Genomic DNA, 26,202 nt, shown 5'->3' on the forward strand with positions numbered 1-26,202 from the left:
TAGTAAGGTATCCAACTCTCAAGATTACTTTTCCCATTTTATCACAAAGCGTTCCATCATCTTTGTCTTACTTTCTTATCTATTGGGGAAGTAATGCTATAAAGTAGAAAGGGATTTGTTATCAAGTCATCTGCATTATATCTGACATCTATTAGCTACACAACTTCAGACAAAATAACCACCTCTGAGATTCACTGTCTATATTTGTAAAATGGGACATATCAACATCTGTCCCTACCAGAGCATGAGCTCTGGGTTCAACCGTCAGAGTTCACAGACATTGGCTCTAACACTAATTATATGACCTTGTAGAATGGGAATAAGACCAGTACTTACCTTGAAGAGTTCCTGTGATAATTAAATACATATAAGGTGCTTTGCACACAGTGCCTGGCACAACTTAAGCACTCAATAAATGTCAGCCACTATTAACTATGGATTTCTACTGAAAGATCAAAACAGGCTGGAATACAAATCATGTCTAATAAATTATTTATTAACTCTAGAGAATTGTTAATCTATAATTAATCAACATATCTTTTGATACTTTTCAGCAATTCTTTCACTGCTCAGAGTAACTCAGAGGTTTCTAGTTTTGGTCTTTTTTGTTTTTTTATATGGAAGTCACAGCTGCCCTAGAAGGTTAAAAGGTACCAGATACCTACCTAGTAACTAAAAAATTACGTAGCTACTATACCAAACTTACTAACAATGAATGTCAGATAAATTCTAAAGCTTGTGACTATGAAATAATTTTACTCCAGCTTATTTCCATTTTTTCTTAGCCATATTTTACTAAAGGTTCAAACGTACGACATACTCTTGTATTCTATATAACCCCTCTGTCATGTTCTTATTTGTCAAATGGGAATATGTGACTTTGCTACTTCCTAATACTTTTGTGGGGAGCAATTAGTGCTTACAAATCTTTAACTGTTATCAAAGCACTGTGTCTCACAGCATAGTAGGAGTTAAAAACTAACTCATTATTATTATTCCGAAACTATTTAAACACCTAGTAATTACAAATAACCTGCCTCAAATATTCTAAAAACACATTAAACCTTTACCATAAAGGTAATTTAGAACTTGTTATATAATTTTGTTCATCATAGAAGAAAGCTTTTTTCTCCTACTGATCACAAGTCACATTCAGTTTACTGCCATTCTTATAGGATTTTTTTTACCAATTTTTTTCAGGATACTTAAGAAATATACTCTGTTGATGATTACAATAATTACATGCACAAACACACACTTTTTTCTCTCTTCCAAATGATCATTTTCCATACTTACCTTGCCACTAATGACTTCTTCTACTCGCTCCTGGGGTGTCTGTCCAGCTTTCTGCCTCACCAAAACATACACTGAATTCACCTTAGGACATGACCTCAGCAACTTTTCCAGAAGTACCTTCCCTAGGAAACCAGTAGCTCCAGTGAGGAGGACATTCTTGCCTTCATAGTATTCTGGGATTGAAACCATTCTGATCCTAAGGAAAATATGACAAATAAGCATCACTTCAAAGATTTATGTTCATTGTTACATACTGAAAATCTCTTGGTATTCAAATAAGTATTTTAAAGGACAGGCAAAAATCAAAGTTCAACGTTAACACAAAAGGGGACATTAACGTTTGGCTCATTGTAGTATGGTGGAAAGTACAATGAACTGCAACACTGGCTTCTAATCCCTGTTTTCACCTGGACCACCTCGGACAAGTCACTCACCTTCTCTGGGCCTGGGTTTCTTTAGTACAGTTTGTACCAAGTGACCTCTAAAAATTCCTTCAGCAATAAGAATCCAAATCTCCACTTAAACCTCAGTTAAACCCCAAACATGAATAAGTGGTGTTTCTCTGTCTCCAAAAGTATTTATAACACCAAATACAGGTCAGCAGCAAGACTCAATTGCCTAGCTTGTATAACAGGGTGAGGTGTCATATTCACCTATCATCACCAGTTGAAACAAGAGGTAACACCAAGTCCTTTCTTTTACACGTCTGTAGTGACAATGTATTCAAAAGGTACTTAAATCTCCTTTTTAAAAAAGTCATAGTAAGAAATATATAGACTGACTTATCCTCCCTACCCAAATTCCACTGAAACAGCAGAAAAGAGAGTATACTAATAGAATGAACACACAAAAGAACCATGATGAGTGGAAAAAACAAGATGCAGAAGGACTCATGCAGTATGTCACTATTCAAGGCTCAAACACATTCAAAATGATGCTATTTATTGTTCAGAAATGCATACACATGATAATATTAATAAATGCATTAGAGAGAGTATAATACAATCAGAGAAGAGAATAAGAAGCTTCAATTGTATTTATGTTTTATTTAAGCTAAGAAGTAGATACCTGTATTTTATATCTAAATTTTTCACAATTATAAAAAATTAAATTCATAACAATCTGAAAACCCATTAAAAGCAGAAAGAAAAGAAGGAAGGAAGGTAGGAAGGAAGGCAAGAAAAAAGAATTTCCACAAGAAATAGATGAGACTAAATTGATAGAGAAGCCATAGCATAAGAAATAACAACCTAATAAGCAAAACAAACATAGGAAAGGACCATAAGAAGGCAAGAGCTGTCCCAACCCCCTAAATAGAAAACACCAAGTTCAGGATCAAGAAGCTGAATAAAAGCTTAGGGAAATTAAGGTAACTAAAGGTTGCTCACAGAACAGCAGAGCCACTCCTGACAGTCTTACTTCCTGTATAAACTTTGGCTCCCAGGCTTAGTATCCAGATCTGCTGAGAACATCCAGCATGGGTACTAGGGACAAAAGCGAAGTAGGGCTGAGTTTGAGGTTGCTCTGTACATCCACAAATGGAGGTGGGGCACTGGGAGAAAGGAAACAGAAACAACCAAAAGAAAAAACGTCTTCAGAGCACTCGTGTCCCAGAAATAAATTTTAGGTCCTCAGATTATCTGGCTGCTGGTGGCCCTTAAAACAAACTCATATAGAGCTCTCAGTAATTCCACTTGGAGAAAAGCTCTCTTGGAAAATCAGGCTTCAGAAAACTGAGAGGAAGGCAGTATCAGCTACCAAAACCAATCATACTAGTCCTTCATAAATATGGATAACTAAGGATCATGAGATATTTAAGAAATACCTACAAAATCAAGAAGGACTAAAATGAAAAGCAACAGAACCAACCACGAAGAAAACTAAGGTAATGAAAAATTTACAGGAAATTTAAATTCTAATAAATACTCTCCAAGTCATTCAAAAGAATATTGCATCCATCGAGTAAACTACTACGAAAAAGGAACAGAGAATAAGAAACCATTGGAGACGGAGCTCTGCCCACCACAGCAAGAGCCAGCTCTACCCACCACCAGTCCCTCCTATCAGGAAACTGGCACAAGCCTCTTAGATAGTCTCATCCACCAGAGGGCAGACAGCAGAAGCAAGAAGAACTACAATCCTGCAGCATGTGGAACAAAAACCATATTCACAGAAAAATAGACAAGATGAAAAGGCAGAGGGCTATGTACCAGATGAAGGAACAAGATAAAACCCCAGAAAAACAACTAAATGAAGTGGAGATAGGCAACCTTCCAGAAAAAGAATTCAGAATAATGATAGTGAAGATGATCCAGGATCTCGCAAAAAGAATGGAGGCAAAGATCGAGAAGATGCAAGAAATGTTTAACAAAGACCTAGAAGAATTAAAGAACAAACAAACAGAGATGAACAACACAATAACTAAAATGAAAAATACACTAGAAGGAATCAATAGCAGAATAACTGAGGCAGAAGAACAGATAAGTGACCTGGAAGACAGAATGGTGGAATTCACTGCTGTGGAACAGAATAAAGAAAAAATAATGAAAAGAAATGAAGACAGCCTAAGAGACCTCTGGGACATTAAACACAACAATATTCGCATTATAGGGGTCCCAGAAGGAGAAGAGAGAGAGAAAGGACCTGAGAAAATATTTGAAGAGATTATAGGCAAAAACTTCCCTAATATGGGAAAGGAAATAGCCACCAATGTCCAGGAAGCACAGAGAGTCCCATACAGGATAAACCCAAGGAGAAACACACTGAGATACATAGTAATCAAACTGGCAAAAATTAAAGACAAAGAAAAATTATTCAAAGCAGCAAGGGAAAAACGACAAATAACATACAAGGGAACTCCCATAAGGTTAACAGCTGATTTCTCAGCAGAAACTCTACAAGCCAGAAGGGAGTCGCATGACACACTTAAAGTGATGAAAGGGAAGAACCTACAACCAAGATTACTCTACCTGGCAAGGATCTCATTCAGATTCGATGCAGAAATCAAAAGCTTTACAGACAAGCAAAACCTAAGAGAATTCAGCACCATCAAACCAGCTCTACAACAAATGCTAAAGGAACTTCTCTAAGTGGGAAACACAAGAGAAGAAAAGGACCTACAAAAACAAACCCAAAACAATTAAGAAAATGGTAATAGGAACGTACATATTGATAATTACCTTAAACGTGAATGAATTAAATGCTCCAACCAAAAGACACAGACTGGCTGAATGGATACAAAAACAAGACCCATATATATGCTGTCTACAAGAGACCGACTTCAGACCTAGGAACACATACAGACTGAAAGTGAGGGGATGGAAAAAAGATATTCCATGCAAATGGAATCAAAAGAAAGCTGGAGTGGCAAAACTCATATCAGATAAAATAGACTTTAGGGCTTCCCTGGTGGCGCAGTGGTTGAGAATCCGCCTGCCAATGCAGGGGACACGGGTTCGAGCCCTGGTCTGGGAAGATCCCACATGCCGCGGAGCGGCTGGGCCCGTGAGCCACAATTGCTGAGCCTGCGCGTCTGGAGCCTGTGCTCCGCAACAAGAGAGGCCGCGATAGCGAGAGGCCCGCGCACCGCGATGAAGAGTGGCCCCTGCTTGCCACAACTGGAGAGAGCCCTCGCACAGAAACGAAGACCCAACACAGCCATAAATAAAATAAATTAAAAAAAAAAAATTTAAAATAGACTTTAAAATAAAGAACGTTACAAGAGAAGAGGAAGGGCACTACATAATGATCAAGGCATCAATCCAAGAAGATATAACAATTGTAAATATATATGCACCCAACACAGGAGCACCTCAATACATAAGGCAACTGTTAACAGCTCTAAAAGAGGAAATCGACAGTAACACAATAATAGTGGGGGACTTTAACACCTCACTTACATCAACAGACAGATCATCCAAACAGATAATACGGGAACACAAGCTTTAAATGACACAACAGACCAGACAGAATTAATTGATATCTATAGAACATTCCATCCAAAAACAGCAGATTACACTTTCTTCTCAAGTGCACATGGAACATTCTCCAGGATAGATCACATCTGGGGTCACAAATCAAGCCTCAGTAAATTTAGAAAATTCAAATCATATCAAGCATCTTTTGTGACCACACGCTATGGGATTAGAAAGCAATTAAAGGGAAAAAAAAGTAAAGAACACAAACACATGGATTGATTTGCATATATTGAAGAATCCTTGCATCCCTGGGATAAATCCCACTTCATCATGGTGTATGATCCTTTTAATGTGTTGTTGCATTCTGTTTGCTAGTATTTTGTTGAGGACTTTTGCATCTATATTCATCAGTAATATTGGTCTGTAATTTTCTTTTTTGTAGTATCTTTGTCTGGTTTTGGTATCAGGGTGGTGGTGGCCTCATAGAATGAGTTTGGGAGTGTTCCTTCCTCTGCAATTTTCTGGAAGAGTTTGAGAAGGATGGGTGTTAGCTCTTCTCTAAATGTTTGGTAGAATTCACCTTTGAAGCCATCTGGTCCTGAACTTTCGTTTGTTGGAAGATTTTTAATCAGTTTCAATTTCAGTGCTTGTGATTGGTCTGTTTATATTTTGACAAAACAATATGTTACAAAATAACCAATAGATCACTGAAGAAATCAAAGAGGAAATCAAAAAATACCTAGAGACAAAAGACAATGAAAACACGATTCAAAACCTATGGGATGCAGCAGAAGCAGTTCTAAGAGGGAAGTTTATAGCAATACAAACCTACCTCAAGAAACAAGAAAAAGCTCAAATAAACAATCTAACCTTATGCCTAAAGGAACTAGAGAAAGAAGAACAAACAAAACCCAAAGTTAGCAGAAGGAAAGAAATCATAAAGATCAGAGCAGAAATCAATGAAATAGAAACAAAGAAAACAATAGCAAAGATCAACAAAACTAAAAGCTGGTTCTTTGAGAAGATAAACAAAATTGATAAACCATTAGCCAGACTCATCAAGAAAAAGGAGGAGAGGACTCAAATCAATAAAATTAGAAATGAAAAAGGATAAGTTACAACAGACACTGCAGAAGTACAAAGCATCCTAAGATACTACTACAAGCAACTCTATGCCAATAAAATGGACAACCTGGAAGAAATGGACAAATTCTTAGAAAGGCATAACCTTCCAAGACTGAACCAGGAAGAAATAGCAAAAATGAACAGACCAATCACAAGCACTGAAATTGAAACTGTGATTAAAAATCTTCCAACAAACAAAAGTCTAGGACCAGATGGCTTCACAGGTGAATTCTACCAAACATTTAGAGAGGAGCTACCATCTATCCTTCTCAAACACTTCCAAAAAATTGCAGAGGAAGGAACACTCCCAAACTCATTCTATGAGGCCACCATCACCCTGATACCAAAACCAGACAAAGATACTACAAAAAAAGAAAATTACAGACCAATATCACTGATGAATATAGACGCAAAAATCCTCAACAAAATATTAGCAAACAGAATGCAACAAAACATTAAAAGGATCATACACCATGATGAAGTGGGATTTATCCCAGGGATGCAAGGATTCTTCAATATATGCAAATCAATCAATGTCATACACCATATTAACAAACTGAGGAATAAATACCATATGATCATCTCAACAGATGCAGAAAAAGCTTTTGACAAAATTCAGCACCTATTTATGATAAAAACTCTCCAGAAAGTAGGCATAGAGGGAACCTACCTCAACATAATACAGGCTATATACGACAAACCCACAGCAAACATCATTCTCAATGGTGAAAAACTGAAAGCATTTCCTCTAAGATCAGGAACAAGACAAGGATGTCCACTCTCACCACTATTATTCAACATAGTCTTGGAAGTCCTAGCCACGGCAATCAGAGAAGAAAAAGAAATAAAAGGAATACAAATTGGAAAAGAAGAAGTAAAACTGTCACTGTTTGCAGATGACATGATACTATACATACAGAATCCTAAAGATGCCACCAGAAAACTACTAGAGCTAATCAATGAATTTGGTCAAGTTGCAGGATACAAAATTAATGCATAGAAATCTCTTGCATTCCTATACACTAATGATGAAAAATCTAAAAGAGAAATTAAGGAAACACTCCCATTCACCACTGCAACAAAAAGAATAAAATACCTTGGAATAAACCTACCTAGGGAGACAGAAGACCTGGATGCAGAAAACAATATGACACTGATGAAAGAAATTAATGATACAAACAGATGGAGAGATATACCATGTTCTTGGATTGGAAGAATCAATATTGTGAAAATGACTATACTACCCAAAGCAATCTACAGATTCAATGCATTCCCTATCAAATTACCAATGGCATTTTTCACACAACTGGAACAAAAAATCTTAAAATTTGTATGGCGACACAAAAGACCCCAAATAGCCAAAGCAATCTTGAGAGAAAAAAACGGAGCTGGAGGAATCAGACTCCCTGACTTCAGACTATACTACAAAGCTACAGTAATCAAGAAAATATGGTACTGGCACAAAAAGAGAAATAATCAATGGAACAGGATAGAAACCCAGAGATAAACCCACGCACCTATGGTCAATTAATCTATGACAAAGGAGGCAAGGATATACAATGGAGAAAAGACAGTCTCTTCAATAAGAGGTGCTGGGAAATCTGGACAGCTACATGTAAAAGAATGAAATTAGAACACTCCCTAACACCATACACAAAAATAAACTCAAAATGGATTAGAGACCTAAATGTAAGGCCAGAAACTATAAAACTCTTAGAGGAAAACATAGGAAGAACACTCTTTGACATAAATCACAGCAAGACGTTTTTTGATCCACCTCTTAGAGTAATGGAAATAAAAACAAAAATAAACAAACGGGACTAATGAAACTTAAAAGCTTTTACAAAGCAAAGGAAACTACAAACAAGACGAAAAGACAACCCTCAGAATGGGAGAAAATATTTGCAAATGAATCAACGGACAAAGGATTAATCTCCAAAATATATAAACAGCTCATGCAGCTCAATATTAAAAAAACAAACAACCCAACCCAAAAATGGGCAGAAGACCTAAATAGACATTTCTCCAAAGAAGACATACAGATGGCCAAGAAGCACATGAAAAGCAGCTCTACATCACTAATTATTAGAGAAATGCAAATCAAAACTACAATGAGGTATCACCTCACACCAGTTAGAATGGGCATCATCAGAAAATCTACAAACAACAAATGCTGGAGAGGGTGTGGAGAAAAGGGAACCCTCTTGCACTGTTGGTGGGGATGTAAATTGATACAGCCACTATGGAGAACAGTATGAAGGTTCCTTAAAAAACTAAAAATAGAATTACCATATGACCCAGCAATACCACTACTGGGCATATACTCAGAGAAAACCATAATCCAAAAAGACACATGCACCCCAATGTTCATTGCAGCACTATTTACTATAGCCAGGTCATGAAAGCAACCTAAATGCCCATCGACAGATGAATAGATAAAGAAGATGTGGCACATATATACAATGGAATATTACTCAGCCATAAAAAGAAATGAAATGGAGGTATTTGTAATGAGGTGGATGGAGTTAGAGTCTGTCATACAGAGTGAAAGAAGTAAGTCAGAAAGAGAAAAACAAATACAGTATGCTAACACATATATACGGAATCTAAGGAAAAAAAAAAAAAAAGGCCATGAAGAACCTAGTGGCAAGACGGGAATAAAGACACAGACCTACTAGAGAATGGACTTGAGGATATGGGGAGGGGGTGGGGTGAGATGTGACAGGGTGAGAGAGTGTCATGGACATATATACACTACCAAATGTAAAATAGATAGCTAGTGGGAAGCAGCCACATAGCACAGGGAGATCAGCTCGGTGCTTTGTGACCACCTAGAGGGGTGGGATGGGGAGGGTGGGAGGGAGGGAGATGCAAGAGGGAAGAGATATGGGAACATATTGTATATGTATAACTGATTAACTTTGTTATAAAGCAGAAGCTAACACACCATTGTAAGGCAATTATACTTCAATAAAGATGTTTAAAAAAAAAAAAAGAAAGCATTGGAAATCAGAAATGCAAATGTACGTAGAAAATTCAATCAATACATAAGTAAACTATTAGAAATACCAAGTGAATTTAAGAACTAGATACAAGGTTTATACAGAAAAAAAAAACAAATGTATTTCTATACACCACCAACACACAAGAAATAAAGTTAAAATAAAAACTATACCACTTATAATACCATCCAAAACACAAAAAAATTATAGAAAATATCAAGTATCAATTGATGAGGATGCAGAGAAACTGGAACTCATGCACATTGCTGATGGGAATGAAAAGTGATTCAGCTGCTGTGGGAAAGTTTGGCAGTTCCTCAAAAAGTTAAACAAAAAATTATCGTATGCCCCTGAAATTCTGCTCCTAGGTATACACCCCAAAAGACCTGCAGATAGGTACTCAAAAAGTACATGTACACGCTTGTTTATAGCAGCAGTGTTTACAACAGTGAAATAGTACAAACAGCCCAAAAGTCCATCAACAAATGAATGGATCAACAAATCATGGTATATATAGTGGACTATTATTCAGTCATAATAAGGAATGAAGTACTGACACGTACTACAATGGGGGATGAACCTCAAAAACATACTAAGTTTAAAAAATCAGATATAGAAGATCACACACTATAGGATTTCATTTATATGAAATATCCAGAATAGATAAATCCATAGAGACAATGCAGACTGGTGGTTGGCAGGAGCTGAAGAGTGGAGAGAGTGGGCAGTGGAGGAAAACTGCTTCAGGAGCTTTACTTTGGAGTGAAGGAATTCTGGAACTAGACAGAGGTGGCAGCTGCACAACACTGTGAATGTAGCAAATGTCATTGAATTTTTCACTTTAAAGTGATTAATTTTATATTATGTGAATTTCACCTCAACGAAATTTTTTTTTTTTTTTTTTTTTTTGGCTGAGTTGGGTCTTTGTTGTGGTGCGCGGGCTTCTCATTGCAGTGGCTTCTCTTGTTGCGGAGCACAGGCTCTAGGCACATGGGTTTCAGTAGCTGTGGCTCACGGATTCTAGAGCACAGGCTCAGTAGTTGTGGCGCACAGGCTTAGTTGCTCCATGGCATGTGGCATCTTCCCGGGCCAGGGCTCGAACCCGTGTCCCCTGCATTGGCAGGCGGATTCTTAACCACTGCACCACCAGGGAAGCCCCTGAATTATTTTTTTTGAGAACACCAAAAATTAGAAATAAATGTAAAAGATATTAATGGAAAACTACAAAACACTGAGAGAAATCAAACAATACTTAAATAAATGGAGAGATGTACTACATTCCTTAGATTCAATACAATCCCAATCAAAATTTAAGCTGTTTTTGTTTATGTATGGAAACTAAGACTCTAAAATGTTACAGAAATGCAAAGGGCCAAGAGTAGCCAAGACAAGCACTAAGAACAACAAAGCTGGAGAACTTATATTACCATGTATCAAGATGTATTATAAAGCTACAGAAATGTAGTGTTGGGACAAGAAGAGAAGAGTACAATCAATTGGATATCCATATAGCAAAAAATGAATCTTGACTTCTATACCACACCACACACAAAAATGAATTCCAGACAGACTATACACCCAAACGTGAAAGGTAAAATAGTTATGATTCTAAAGATGACACAGAACATTTCCATGATCATGGGGTAGGCAAACATTTATTAAATAGGACACAAGAAGTGCTACTAACCAAAAAGGAAAAATATTGATAAACTGGAAGACACTAAAACTGAGTTCATCCCACAACACTATTAACAGAGAGAAAAGGCAAAGCAGGTAAAAGATATTTGCAGTAGTACGTATAAATGACAACTGATTACTACCCAGAATATATGAAGAACTACAAATCAATAAGGAGAAGTGAAAAAAACAATACAAAAATGGGAAAGGCTTGAACAGAAAAGGAAGCATAAAGGAGAGTATCCAAATGGCATTATAAAAAAATATCCAAATGGCCAATTAGCACATAAAAAAGGGCTGAGGACTTCCCTGGTGGCGTAGTGGTTAAGAATCCACCTGCCAATGCAGGGGACACGGGTTCGATCCCTGGTCTGGGAAGATCCCACATGCCACGGAGCAACTATGCCTGTGTGCCACAACTACTGAGCCCGCGAACCTAGAGCCTGTGCTCCATAACAAGAGAAGCCACCGCAATGAGAAGCCCGCACATGCAATGAAGAGCAGCCCCCGCTCCCCGCAACTGGAGAAAGCTTGCACACAGCAACGAAGACCCAATACAACCAAAAATAAATAAATAAAAATACAATTTAAAAAAAAAAAAAAAAAGGGCTGAACTTCATTAGTTATCAAACCTCAATGTGATCCTGGTACACTGTCCCCAGAATGGCTAAAATGAAAAAGACAGACAACACATAGTATTGGTAAAGTTGCAGAGAGAGAAAAATGGAACTCTCATCTACTGCTGGAGGAAGTGCAGATTGTTATAACACTTAGTAAAAGTGGTACTACCTAATAAAGCTAAACAATCACATATCATATGATGTAGCAGTTCCATTCCTGATTATATACCCAACAGAAATGAGTACATCTGTTTACCAAAAGACTCATAAACAATGTTTATATGTTTGTGGCAGCACTACTCCTACTGACCCAAAATTTTAAAAACCCAATGTCTGTCAATAGTATATTACATAAACTATAGTATATTCATACAATGGAATATTAAAAAACAATGAGAATGAAGGAATTATCCTATACACCACATGGATGGGGCTCACAAAAAGAACACTGAGCCAAAGAGGCCAGACACAAAAGGTGTATACTGTATGATATCATGCATATAAAGTTCAAAAACAGGCAAAAATCATCTACAGTTAAAAGTCAGAACAATGGTTATATTCCAGGGGAGGAAGAGGTAGTGACCAAAAAGGGTGTGAGGGAGGCTTCTGGGATACTGGTTATGTTCTATTTCTTGATCTGAGTGGCTCATTTTTTAAAACTCGTCAAGTTGTACACAGGATTTATGGACTTTCTGAAGGTATGTTACATGTCAATAAAAAGTTTACTGTAAAAAATAAAAGTAAATATTGGGTGACCATATATGTCCTGGTTTTCCTGGAATAAGCCTGGTTTTACACATTATTCCAGCTTAACTTTGATTAGAGCCCCCTCTTCTCAAAAGTGTTCCAGTTTTCACAGTATGGTTACTCTACTTATAACCTGCTTCAGGTCTAATAAGACTATTTCAAGACTTCGTTGACCCCCAAACCTAATTAAAACTATAGAGCATTAAAGTTAAAATGTTGTCATAGGGGAGAAATGAAGAATAATTCTGCATCAATACACCTAACAAATCTGGTAAGTATTAATGACAATTACATACTAAATATATATTAAACACAGTGTCCTGGACACATGACCTAGAACAAGTTATTTAATTCTCTGAGCTTCATTTTCTTCATATGTAAAAATCTATTCAAGAAATATTTATTAAGCCCCTACCAGATACAAGGAACCAGAAAGTTTTCCATAGGTGTACACATGCATTTAAGACAGAAAAAGATACTAAGCAGTTTGCCCTTTAATAATTGAGGATTTATAGCCTGAATATGTGATTGCCTCAACCCTAAAAAAAACACAACTACATACTTTCTTCCTCACCTACCAGGACACCCTCCCTATAAAAATCTGTTAACACCAAACAACAGAAAATTTTTACCGAACTTAATACTCTCTCCTTAACAGTATAAAGATTATTTGCTAAGAGAGTTGTAGAATGAAACTACTTCTTACCAGTTTCAGGTAACTAGCTTAAAGCTAATTGCATGTGATTTTATCCTTAAGGTTCTCTTCATGGAAGAAAGAACAGATTCCCACAGCTCCCCAACTTTATCACAACGCAACCAAAAACTTTACAAGCACCAAGTATTTTTAAACTCTGTCTCCAGGTATTCTTGATTCCCCCACCCACCAATATACTTTACCCTATTAACTTACTGGCAAAGCAAGTACAATTGAGCACTCCTTTTAAAGAAAGTCTAGACTTATCACATCTTCCACATAGTCCTGCTAGTATGGCCAAAAGCTACAGGAAAAGCAGAAGCCAGGAAAGAAATGCTGCCAATCCTTCCAGAGCATGCTGTTTAGATTCCTACTGTGTGATTCCACTTACATAGGAAAATATCTAAAGCTCCTATCAACTGTTAAAAAGTAGCTGCAGCACTGCAATAATGAGAAAAGCAGCAATATTATTCCATGTGCCAGGGCAGAGAAGCTGTGAAACATGATTCATATTTATTTTCACTGTTCTTGAGATGCCTTAGGATACACCACCTAGCAGTGGCAGCTGGGTATTTTCTTCAAAAAGTACCTTATCCTATGGTTCAAAAGTTATAGAGGCAGAAATCTTTCAGAAGACCAGCAAAATGGTGGGTACCAAATATCAAAATTACTTTCGAGGCTTTCTTGCTAAAGTGGGTTTTCCTAGTGGGTTTTATATTATGCACATAAACTTACATTAAGAGAACATATTACAAAGCACCTTCACTTACTAGTGGCTGAGGTCCAGGCTCTGTCACTTTGAAGCCATGAGATCCTAAGATAAAACTACTACTCTTAACCTGTTTCCTTATCTATAAAAGGAGAACATGCAGGTTCATGGGCAAAAAGAGCCTGGAATGGACGCAAATGGAGAAACCACAGATAATTCTAAGATAGCACTCACTCAATCAATATAAACTGCACCCTTGTAACATAATTGTAGTCTCTTAATAGATGTCCTAAAATTAATGGAAAGCCAGTCATGTTGTCTCACTACTTTCAGAAACCTAGTTAAGATAAATAATTAGAGACAAGTTCCTTCTCTCATTTTCAACTTTTTAAAAAAGTTCTTTATACTGTGTATAAAGTGGATGACTGGTGAGAGTCTGCTGGGTGGTACAGGGAGCACTACTCGGTGTTCCGTGGTGACCTAGATGGGAGGAAAATCCAAAAAAAAGTGGACATGTGTAAAAAACTAAAAATATAAACTTAAATTTTTAAAAAAGAGTTCTTTAAATAGACAAAGCAATCAAAGTGAGAGACTGGGGTATTACAGTAACATGAAAACCACAAAAATCTGCCAAAAAAAAAAAAAAAGCAGCTCTTTAGTGCCAAGAAATGGGAATTCCTTTGCCTATATTAGCGTTAAAAACAACTCAAATTAATTAAGACTTTTAATATACTGTCAAGTAGTTGTTTCAGAAACTTGCTAAGCAGAAAGACAAATGTGAACAAGTACATGGAGATTAGGATACGGTGAGAGGAACGGGGTGGGTCCATGGGCTTGAAGCAAAGTTTTACAGAAGACTCATCAGTGATGAGAAAAATAAATAATAAAAGGAAGACAGGAAAAGGAGAGATTAAGCACAAAAAACTATATCTCTCATGCTTTCCGATACAATTTCCTACAAGTCTTCTTAATAATTTTTCTTGCCTAAGGTCACTCAGCACCTATATATAGACAGAGGCAAATTTAAACCAGTATCTTCTAACTAAATTCCACATTTATAGAGAGTATAAAAAGTTTCCACTTGTCCTACAGTGAGGTAAAGGCATCAACTCATAGGTAAGGAGTGAGTGCACAGCACTGGAAGAGAAGTTCAGGAAAGTGAAGAGGCTGGAATAGATGGTCTTCCTTTCCATTTCTAAAGTTGTATGATTCACTATAAGAGGAAATGGACAGTATCTTTACTACAGGGTCTCCTTGGCATGTAACAGACAAGAATCTGCTCCACAGAAGATTTTAGCATATGAAATAAAGCAAATTCTGGCTGAAAAATCCTTAAAACTCCACACCATTTCACAGTAAAAGTTGATGGGCCAATTCAGCAACACAGTTTAGAAATGAGACTATTAACTGGTTCAAGTAGACTCTTAAACAATTAAAGCTCAAAAGCAATTAGACTTTACCAGTATTCCCCTGAAGGCCATTTCCAGAGGCACCCAACAAAGAGAATGAGAAAGGAAAAGGTCTGTTGTCAAACTTAGAACTCGACTCACAAGACCACCGAAGCCGACTTAACTATTGCCACTATCAGTTTGAATAAAAAGACATCATTCTCAGGTTAAGAAATAAACACTTATCGAAGGTTAGTGGATTCATTTCCAACTCTACTCTACCCAACCCACTGAAAGACCTTTCCTAAACAGAACTATTTATTGGAAGACTAGAAACAAAAAACTCAGGGCAGTAGAGGTAATAAGATAAGGTAAAGAGAATAAGCTCTGAGAGCTTCTTAAGGTCTTGCTTAAGATTAATAACAAAATTCAAACATGTTTCTATAAATATCTATACCAATATATGCAAATATCTATACCAATATATATACTATGTATCACACTTAACTACCTTTGAAAAACAGTGAGTTCTGTGTGTAAGGGAGTATGGGATCAGAATTTGCACCCCAAAGCTTATCATTAACAGCACATGGGTTACTTTGAGCTGAAGGAACTGAGATTCAACAGATGCAGAAAGAATTCTTCTCAGAGCTTCCCTCATCTGATTAAAAGCAGAAACTTCCAAGAAATGAGGGCTGCCGTAATGAGGACTCTCTGGGTGAGTTTTATGGCCAGGAAGAAGATGGAATGTTAGCAACCGATACCTTCTATTAGTTTTCCCACATATTTACCTTCCCACAATTTATTGCCCCTAGAAGCCCAAACTCCTTTTCCTTTGTCTAGTCACTTCTCCATAATTTATAACCCTTTGTTAATATGGTATATAAGCTCTCAAGTCTAACCATCTTTTTTTGGGTTTTCACTTTTCTGTGAAGCCTTTATGCACATTTTAAAAATATACATATGCCTTTTCTATTAATGTCTTTTGTCAGTTTAATTTGCAGGCATCAGTCCTAGAACATAAAAGGATAGAAGAAAAGTCTTCCTCCCTTACATAAGCTATTAAGAAATTAAGTCTCTAGTGAAGCCATTTTCAGTACTCTTGAATCTGGCCCTGTTATAAACTGCTTCCTGATAAATAAGGTAGGCCCCCTTTGTGGAAACAAGCCTTTCAGATAACCCAATGCCATGATGTAGTGGGGACCTTTGGGCTCTGAGTCTAGCAGGGCTGGGCTGGAATCCAGGCTCATCCATTTATCTTGGGGGTGAGCTTACTTATCTGTTTGTTTCTGTAGTTTCCTCATCTCTAAAACATATAGACAGCATATACACCACCACCCCTTCACTTCATAGCATTTGTGTAAGGATTAAGGCTGGGCACATAATTACATTTCCTTATTCATCTTCCCCCTACTTCATTGGCAGTGATTTCTCTGTGGTCCCTCAGCAGTCAGTCTGATCTGTAATATTTCAGTCTAAAAAACTTTAATTATCTTTTTTTTATGGAAATGATCATTTACTTATGAGTGTAATTTTTAGACTAGGAAAAAATTTTTATTACCAAAGTAAAACTAATAGCTACTTTATCTCTGGACTATATACTGTTACAGTCACATGCACATATACCCTTTTTTTAATTCTGGGAAGGAAATTAATGATTTTAGGAGAAGTAGGTTTAAACCAAACCTCTGAGGACTAAAAAAGGAAAGAGGTGGTTCAACTTATACTGATATGAAACACAGCATTCATGATTAATTTTAAAAGCCAAGATGTAATACTCTATATGATATACCACCTTTTATGGAAAAGGAATGAAAAAATGAATGCATATGTTTATAAATACACAGATTTTTCTGGCAAAAAAGCCAAAAAACTGGTAATAATGGTTTCCTCTGGGAGGGAGAACTGGATAACTAGGGAAGAGAAATGACAGGCATTTGCTTTTCACTGTATATCCTTTTGCACAATTTAAAATTATGTATGAAGTGCATGTGTTATGTATTTTTAACTACTGGTGCAGAAAGAAACATACAGGTAGAGCCAGTAAATAGAAAAATCAGAAGGTACCAAAAAAATATTTGAAAGTGTATATTTTCCCATCAATTAGCCAGTCTATACTATCTTTTGTCCTCTAACAATTTACAAACTTACTTTCATCTATGAGAAAAAAAGTATGAAAAATCTTTTCTAAAGTGAAAAATAAAAGACGAGCATTGTGTTAAGAAAAAAAGTGTAATATCTTTCTTCTGCTAATCTTTATTACTTGAGTTATTATTTCATTTCTTTATTAGATGGCAAACCTACTAGATTAAAAACCAGATGATGTTTTAACTATGAAACTGTTGTTTAACAAGACTTTAGCAGGCTGGATTTCCTAAATGGAATGTGAGAAATTCTTCCCCCGTCTGGATAATGTTGATCTTTGGATCAGATACCACTCTCTCCCATCTCCTGAGAGGACCCCTATGTTCACCATGTTCACCAAGGAGTCAAGTACACAGAATTACCAAACACAGTTCTGCAGTGAAGTTCTGCAGTGAGACTGGCTCTACCTATATGTTTCTTTCTGCACCAGTATTTATTGAACATACAGTAAAAACTGACAAAAGGTAATTGTAAGAACTCTTAGTTCCATGTTTTAGCTGCTATAAATTTATTTAGGGAAACTAAGCACTGAATATGAAAATCTCTAGACAATGTCTAAACATTCATTCAAGCTTCCTATAAATTTCCACCTACAGCTACACCTTAAACCAGGATCTACTTAGTTGTCTTCCTCTTAAAAAGTGGCTCCTCTGTGCCTCTAGCATGTAAACAAACCCAAAGTAAATAACCTACCAATGGAGACAGTGGGGAGAGCAAAGAGACAAAGAATAAGCTATTTCATCTATCTTTTTATTGGGAGTCACTGATTGACTCCCAATCAGGGACAATTCTGTGTTTAACACAGACACAGCCAATGCTGTTTTGTCTCATAATCCTACTACACCTCTAAGCTGGAGGACCACTTGGCAGGAGTACTGGAGGAAATTCAAGCAGCAGTAGATAGAATGCTAAATGGTCTTTTAATATCCCTTAGATTCCATGGCTGAAAAAGTTAAAAAAAAAAAAAAAAAGAATTTCAAATATCCTTAAAAGAGGGGGAATTAATTCCAAAATACTCTAAACCAAGAGTTGGCAAAGGTTTCTGTAAAGGGTCAAGTAGTAAATATTTTCAGCTTGTGGGCCATACAATCTTAGTAGCAACTACTCCATTCTGCCATTTGGGGCACAAAATCAGCCATGAACAGTAAGTAAACAAATGGGCATGGCTCTGTTTCAATAAAACTTTATTCACAAAGACAGGAAAACAGTTTGCAGGTCACAGTTTGCCAACCCCTGCTCTAAATAAAGATTCTGAATATTCCACATTCAGAAAAATGAACTATTGGGGCTTCCCTGGTGGTGCAGTGGTTGAGAATCTGCCTGCCAATGCAGGGGACACAGGTTCAAGCCCTGGTCTGGGAAGATCCCACATGCCATGGAGCGACTAGGCCCGTGAGCCACAACTACTGAGCCTGCGCGTCTGGAGCCTGTGCTCCGCAACAAGAGGCCACGATAGTGAGGCCCGCGCACCATGATGAAGGGTGGCCCCCACCTGCCGCAACTGGAGAAAGCCCTCGCACAGAAACGAAGACCCAACACAGCCATAAATAAATAAATAAATAGATAGATAAATAAATAAATAAATAAAAAGAAAAATGAACTACTAAGAAAGGCATCAATGAGAAACCAGCACAGTCTAAATATCCATCGCCTATGATTTCACTATTACTAGAGTTACTATGCATATCACTCTAAAATGGACAGTAAATAACTGTTTGATATAATATTTTCAAAAAAAATAATAATAATAAATGAATGACAGGCTTCAGAAACACAGATATGCCAGAGACTAAACACAACACAAAGACATGACCTATTGCCTTTTTCAAGGTGTACTTAAAAATCTGTATTTTTAAAAGGAAAGCCCATTAAGATAAGATGTTCAGGGGTGAAGCTTGGGCGATATTATTTTGGAGAAAAGGCTACAAGTGAAGAAGAGCACAGAATATAATCCTGTCGCAGACTCAGAAACCCTAGACGGCTACCATGTTCAAAAAAATCTTGATATAATAATCAAAAACTAACACATAATTTAAAGAGGTAAAGAGTTAACCCAACACTGTTGCAAGATACAAAGCTTGGTTTAGATACTGTGTACAGGTCTAAAACTACATAGATTATTCTTTTTTACATAAAAGTCTAACATTACTTATAATTTTATGTAGCCAAAGGTTATACATGGCTAAGGGAACGGGAATGGAAGCAGAAAAGAGACTAAGCACATGGTAAATATCACAGAATTATGAAAATTCCCCAAAAAGCTGCACTGAGCTACAATGATCATGAGGGGATTCCATATACATACTTTGCTTCCTCATTATTTTTCCTTTTCATTTGCTTTTCCACTAAAAGGGAAATAGAAATTAGGCATCTGTAACTGATGGGAATTAATAACTCTCTAATCCAGAAGTTCATGAACAGGCTTGGGGGCTGGCGGGGAAATCCAAGAACATGTTAAAAGTTTCATGCAAAATATTGTTTTGAGTGTGTTTATGTGTGTGTGTACAAGTGTGCACTCCTGTGCATATATCTGTACATTTTTTCTAGGGGAAAAATCCACTGCTCTTATCAGATTCTCAAAAGGGTCAATGAGCGTAAACAGTAAAAAACTACTATCAAATTTTATGTGTGTATGCTAGAGAGAAAGGGGACCTAAACTGCAGAGAATAGAGCTTCATGATCACTGATTAAAAACCCCATTCACATCTAATCTGGAGTAAAAATGTGTAAATAAATGGTTAAAACATAATTATATCAGTCTCCCTTGAAGCCTGTTATGGATTGAACTGTGTTCCCCCTAAAAAGATATGTTGAAATCCTAATCCCTAGGACTTCAGAGTGTGACCTTATTTGGAAACGGGGTTGTCAAAGGTGTAATTAGTTAAGGGAAATGATATAACACTGGAGCAGAATGGGTCTCTAATCCAACATCACTGGTGTCCTTATAAGAGGAGAGGCATGTAAAGACACAGAGATACACAGGGAGAACTCCACCTGACAACAAAAGCAGAGACTGGAGTTACACAGCTACAAGCCAAGGAATATCAAAATTGCTAAGAAAAAACTAGGAAGAAGCAAGGAAGAATTCCCTTACAGGTTTCGGACAGAGCATGGATTTTGGACGTCTAACCTCCAGAACTGAGACAATAAATATCTGTTGTTTTAAGCCACCCAGTTTGTAGTACTTTGTTACAGCAGCCCTAGGAAACTAATAGAAGGCCAAATATCATAGTAACTAAAATTAAGGTACAGAGCAAAAGGCCTTCTAAAGATGATCATATGCTCTCATGACATAATAAACATATCATGGACACTTGCCAACAAACATGACAATTTCAATTACCAAAATACATTCTACTAAATAGTTAAGGATGGAATGGCTTTTCCAAATGGGCACAGGAAAGAAAGATAGAAAAAAGTTTTATATGTCAAAGGTAAAGACCAAAATAAAGTTAATGTTCAGATCCCAGAACAAACCATTGGGGTATATCACTGACTGTACATCTGTACACTGACAAATCTCAGTATATAGTAGCAGATTCAGGGAAAGTACTGTTCTGATTATCTATTGCTATGTAACAAAATTACTCTAAAACAACATCTTAAAACAATAATCATTTTTATTCTCTCTCATAGTTTCTGAGAGTTAGGAATTTGAGAAGGGCTCGAATAAGCAGTTTTAGCTGAACAGTTCTAGCTCCTATCTTAGAGCCTCTTCACGTGGTCTGTCCACATGAGGCAGTCTGGGCTTCCTTACTGCATGGCAATCTCAGGCTATACTGCTGAAAAGCTGTTGAAGACTTCAGGACCAGTATTTTGGTGAGCTGGATACAAGCTCACCTTTTCTGACCTCACCTTATTGCTCACAAGTGATTCACAGGAACACCCAAATTCAAGGGAAGGGAACATAAACTCCACCTCAGGATGAGAGAATGGTCAAGGTCACAAGAACATGTGAGAAGGGACACATTGTTACAACTACTTTTAGAAAATACAATCTGCCACAAAGAATATGGTAAAGTAACTGCTCATTACTCTTGAGAGGGTCAACCATTTGAAACTGTCCCATAGGTTAAAAGAAACTGATGACTAAAAGAAATTCTTGAGCTTGTCTTACAGAACAACAGCTAAGGGAACAGCTTATTAAAAAACCCCCTGCTTGTAATATGCTTTCACTGATCAAGCTCATCTTAATTATTTCTTTTGGCTCCTTAACCACCCCCTATAGATAACACCTCTGTGTCCCTACAGTATTGGGGGCTTATGCTGTTTTCCAGAAACTTGGAGTCAGCTCTTATCCAGTTCAAGCTGGCTAAGATTTTTGGTTGGGACCACTGACCCTAAAACTGGGCCTGCAGAGGTATCCAATAAATGACCTTTTGACGTCAGAGGACTCAAAACTCCACCCTCAGATCATGCTAAGTGCCTCCATTTTTGGACATGTATCTCAAGAAGAAGCATGTAACTCAGATATGCCTGCAAAGAACACCAATTACCTCACCTTTTCCCTACCTCCAATCACCTTTCCCCATGCCTAATACCACCCTGCTTCTTTATCCCATAAATATTTCAAACCCCTTGCCTTCAGGGAGGCAGATCTGAGATCTGCTCTCCTGTCTCCTATCTCCTCACTTGGCTGTCTCCTGAATAAACACTTTCTCTGCTGCAAACCTCGGTGTCTCAGCATTTGGCATGCTGCACATCAGGCAAACAAACCTGGTTCAGTAACACATTTGATCCATGTTCAAGTTACCCAAAATATCTTAAAAAAAAATATGGCCCCATGGGCCTCATACTTTTAAGTACAGATGATCCTTGAACAACACAGGTTTAAACTACATGGGTGCACTTATGCACAGATTTTTTTCAACAAATGCATATTGCAGCATTATACAACCTGCAGTTGGTTGAACCTGAGGAGGCAGAACCACAGATACAGAGAGCCAACTGCAAAATTACACACAGGTTTTTTTGACTTCTCGGAAGACTGGCACCCATAACCTTCACTGCTGCTCCAGGGTCAACTGATTTTGCCTACCAAATAATCTCATTCACTGAATAAAAATTTCACTTTCCCATATTCACTTAATTGTGAACTTCTAACCAGTAGATTTTTACTTGGAGTTGACATACTTGTAGCCAAAAACAAGCCAACTCATTTTAGTTAGACTATTAAGAGGCCTCATATTATAGGTAAGCATATATTTTCTTTTAAAATTTTTGATAGACTCTCATCTGGAGGCATGTCGGGAACCACTGGTCTAGCGTCTTTTTACTATATTTTAATAACTCTAGAATCTTTATTTAGTGTTTTGATTAAGACTCAACGTAAAAGAAAACCTCTGCAAGTGAGCTGTAAACAACAAAAAAAGGACTAAAAAATGCAAACTCAAAATGTACAAGTTGGTAAGAATAGTGGGTTCCTTTTTCTTTTCAAAAATTAAGGCTTACAAAGCATTTTTCAACAAACAAAAGAATAACTCTAGCATCTTGGTTTTCAATAAAAGATGCTAGTGTCCAACCCTGTTGTAAGCACTCATTGAAGTGAATATAATGGCCACTCTGTTTGCCTACACAGACATTGTTATGCCAATATTTAACTCTCTATATCCAATCTTCCCCAATGTCTGCGACACATCTTGGTAAGGAATCTCAGTAGGTTCATTAGTTCTTAGGGCACTACACAACTATTTTGTATACTGATGTTGCTCTGTAAGCATGGCACTTTGGCAAGTTAAAATGCCTCTAAAACCTCATTATCCTGGAAAATATTACACGTTAAGAAAAATCAGACTCAGAATTCCTTTGAGTGATGTAAAACTCAAACACAAAAACATCCTTAAAAGTCAAGTTCTACTTCATCAGAGAGGAAATGTCAATTCTACAGCATTAAAATTATCTACTAACAAGAAAACTTAAATTTTTTAGCAATACCCATTTTCCTTTGTTTCTGTCCTCAAGGCCTGTACCAGTAGGGTAATTTCTCTACTGTAAAGCCTACAGAAGAAGGGCTGTGCTCTTGTTAACACAGTTTGGTAATAAACAGTTCCACTGCTTGCAAAAACATGTATCCAATTCCATTCTGGGAGAAAACAATCTTAAAAGAGTAACATCCAAAAGTCATACATGATTTTCTTTAGATCAACTATTGTGCTACAGACTCCTTACCTTAATAAAAATGTTTTCATGTTAAATATTGTAATTTTTATCTTAACACTTTGACTCAAAAAAGTGAAATACAATATACAAAGGCATACTAGTATTTTAAGCGTATTAGCAAAGATAAGGCTTCTTAAACTTCTCCAACACAACACAGAAATCAAAATATCCCATTTTGCTTAAAAACTCATTAAAGTTGTGCATCTGATTCCATAATATACCTAAGAATTAATATAAAAATATTTCACTCTTTTCCTCTCTGGCTGCTTGAAGATCAGCAACCATCATAAATGACACAGTAGCTCTCCAGACCAGGAAGTTCATGACCAACCAACTACTTTATCAGAAACAAATGGTCATCGACATCCTTCACCCTGGGAAGGCAAAAGTAGCTAAGAGAGATATTCAGGAAAAACTAGCCAAAATGTACAAGACCACACCAGATGTCATCTTTGGATTTGGATTCAGAATCCATTTTGGCGGTGGCAAGACAACTGGCTTTGGCAGGATTTACGATTCCTTGGACTACAGAAAGAAAAATGAACCCTAACATAGATGTGCAAGACATGGCCTGCATAAGAAAAAGACTTCAAGAAAACAGCAAAAGGAACGAAGAACAGAATGAAGAAAGTCAAGAGGACTGCAAAGGCCAACATTGGTGCTGGGAAAAAGTGAGCTGGAGATTGGACAACAGAAGGAGTAAAGACTCTGCAGTGACTGTATCTGTGGTGACTGTGCAGATTTTTCATGAGATGATTAATAAACTAAGAACTTTTATGTGAAAATATATACACATTTCAAATTACTCAGAAGAACTGATTTTAACATGAAAATGTTCCATGTATACCCTGAACATTACATGTAGATGTACACATAGAAGTTTACCCAAAAAATTGACTCAGGCAGATTACTAATCATGTCTCTTGTGTGGTCTGATTTAAAACTACCAAAGCCTATTCATGAAGATTAGTAACTTTAAGAACAAGTTGTTAGAGTCAGGTATTTCACTGGTTACAGAAGTAGACTTTGTTTAAAAGCTGTTTATACTCAGTCTGATTATTATAGCAAATAACCTGCAACTCTTAACTACGGAAAAGTGCTTTGAAGCTCCTGCTGCATGCTGTATTTCCTCTCTGTTTCTCTTGTGTCACTTTCTTATGAAGCCTTCTGAATCTGTTCCCAAGGCTGAAACCTAAAAACAGGCTCTAGTCCGCCAAGGCAGCATTTTCCAAATTGTGGTAAATGGGGCTGGGAAGCTGTACACTTTATCCCCAACCAGGAGAGCTATAAAGTGCATTAGCATATCAAAGACCTACAAAATGTACTGAGGTAAAGAAACTCCTAGACCTCTTTTTTTTTAATTTTTGAATTTTATTTTATTTATTATTTTTATACAGCAGTTTCTTATTAGTTATCCATTTTATACACATCAGTGTATACATGTCAATCCCAATCGCCCAATTCATCACACCACCACCCCCACCCCCCACCACTTTCCCCCCTTGGTGTCCATACGTTTGTTCTCTACATCTGTGTCTCAATTTCTGCCCTGCAAACCGGTTCATCTGACCTCTTTTTAAGGCTGGTCTTTCACCAATTTCCCAACACCGCTAGGGAAACAATGCTCCTGAAAAGCTCATTATTACCACATCAGCCTTCTAAGGTAATGACTATACAAACACGGACCAAACCTCCCATGGTCTACAAATGATTTAGAAAGCATGACCTTCCATTGATCCACAAGGCTACTTATGAATAAACTATAAAGCCAGGTATTAAGCGTTGCAAATATGAGTGTGTTATTAGAATGTACCGAAAACTTCAGTTTGTATACAATTAATAACTCTGCATGCTGCAACTCACAATGCTGCAAAGCTTCTACCAAATATGCACACTCAAAACCTGGAATTCTGTAATTTTCAAGAGGAACAATCAATCACTGTCAGTGAAACTGGTCATGGTTTTCAATTATCATTATTCTTACTTCTAATTAAGTTGAGCTTCATTATTAACATTTTAGTTGTTTTACTAAACCAGCAGAATGTGTTATATAATTCCATCACTAGAATTTGAAACCTACAGTTTTCTAACTAGTCTAGACTTTAAGATAAGTATATTTTTTGCGATTCAAATAGGAACCATCCATTTCCCTAACTGCTGAAGAAAGTCCCTCTCCCCACCAAAATGCTTATACCTTGACAATTTAGTTATTATTCCACTAGAAAGTGGGAATTATTGAGCTAAAGAATGGCCCAGCTAAAGGGCCGGGATTAAAAGAGCTGGAGGGTCACTGTTCTAAAGGTCTTTACCCCAGCTACAGGGGCAGGTCTTCTCCCTGGGCACCAGGTCCACACCAACCAAATGTGGCATGAGGACTTGGACTCAGAGCCCTTCGTGGAAGTAATTCAAACTTCTCTGAACTTGAATGTCAATGATCCCTCCAGTCTCTAGTTTCTAGTAGGAAGCTTCCAGGAATCTCTTTAAACAACTGAATCCCATAACAAAGTCTCTTCTCAAAAATCTTCCTGGTCTAGCTTTAAAACCTTGCCAGGTTCTTATGTACAGCTTGCAACAAACAAAATGCTGTCAAGCACAGAAAGGTACAGAAAACAGGAGGGAAGTGTTTGATGACTTTGTGGATTCTTAGAATCTTTTTCCAGCTCTGAAACTGACTTAACGCATCTAAGAAGCCCAGGGAATTCTTAGTCAATTTATCAACTGAG

General features: G+C 37.1%; 1 protein-coding gene and 1 pseudogene across 2 annotated transcripts in view; one reads left to right on the top strand and one right to left on the bottom strand.

Annotated features, from left to right (window-relative positions):
- FAR1 (fatty acyl-CoA reductase 1) overlaps nt 1-26,202 on the bottom strand; it is a 76,484-nt gene that overhangs the window by 37,682 nt on the left and 12,600 nt on the right. For both annotated transcript variants that reach the window (XM_057552497.1, XM_057552496.1), the window contains one exon: nt 1,297-1,492. In XM_057552497.1, the coding sequence (XP_057408480.1) occupies nt 1,297-1,485 (189 nt within the window). In that variant the 5' untranslated portion in view covers nt 1,486-1,492. The remainder of the gene's footprint in view (nt 1-1,296; nt 1,493-26,202) is intronic.
- On the top strand, nt 22,874-24,154 carry LOC103008622 (40S ribosomal protein S24-like; annotated as a pseudogene).

Source organism: Balaenoptera acutorostrata, chromosome 9 (assembly GCF_949987535.1).
Source record: "Balaenoptera acutorostrata chromosome 9, mBalAcu1.1, whole genome shotgun sequence".
Taxonomy (NCBI): Eukaryota; Metazoa; Chordata; class Mammalia; order Artiodactyla; family Balaenopteridae; genus Balaenoptera; species Balaenoptera acutorostrata.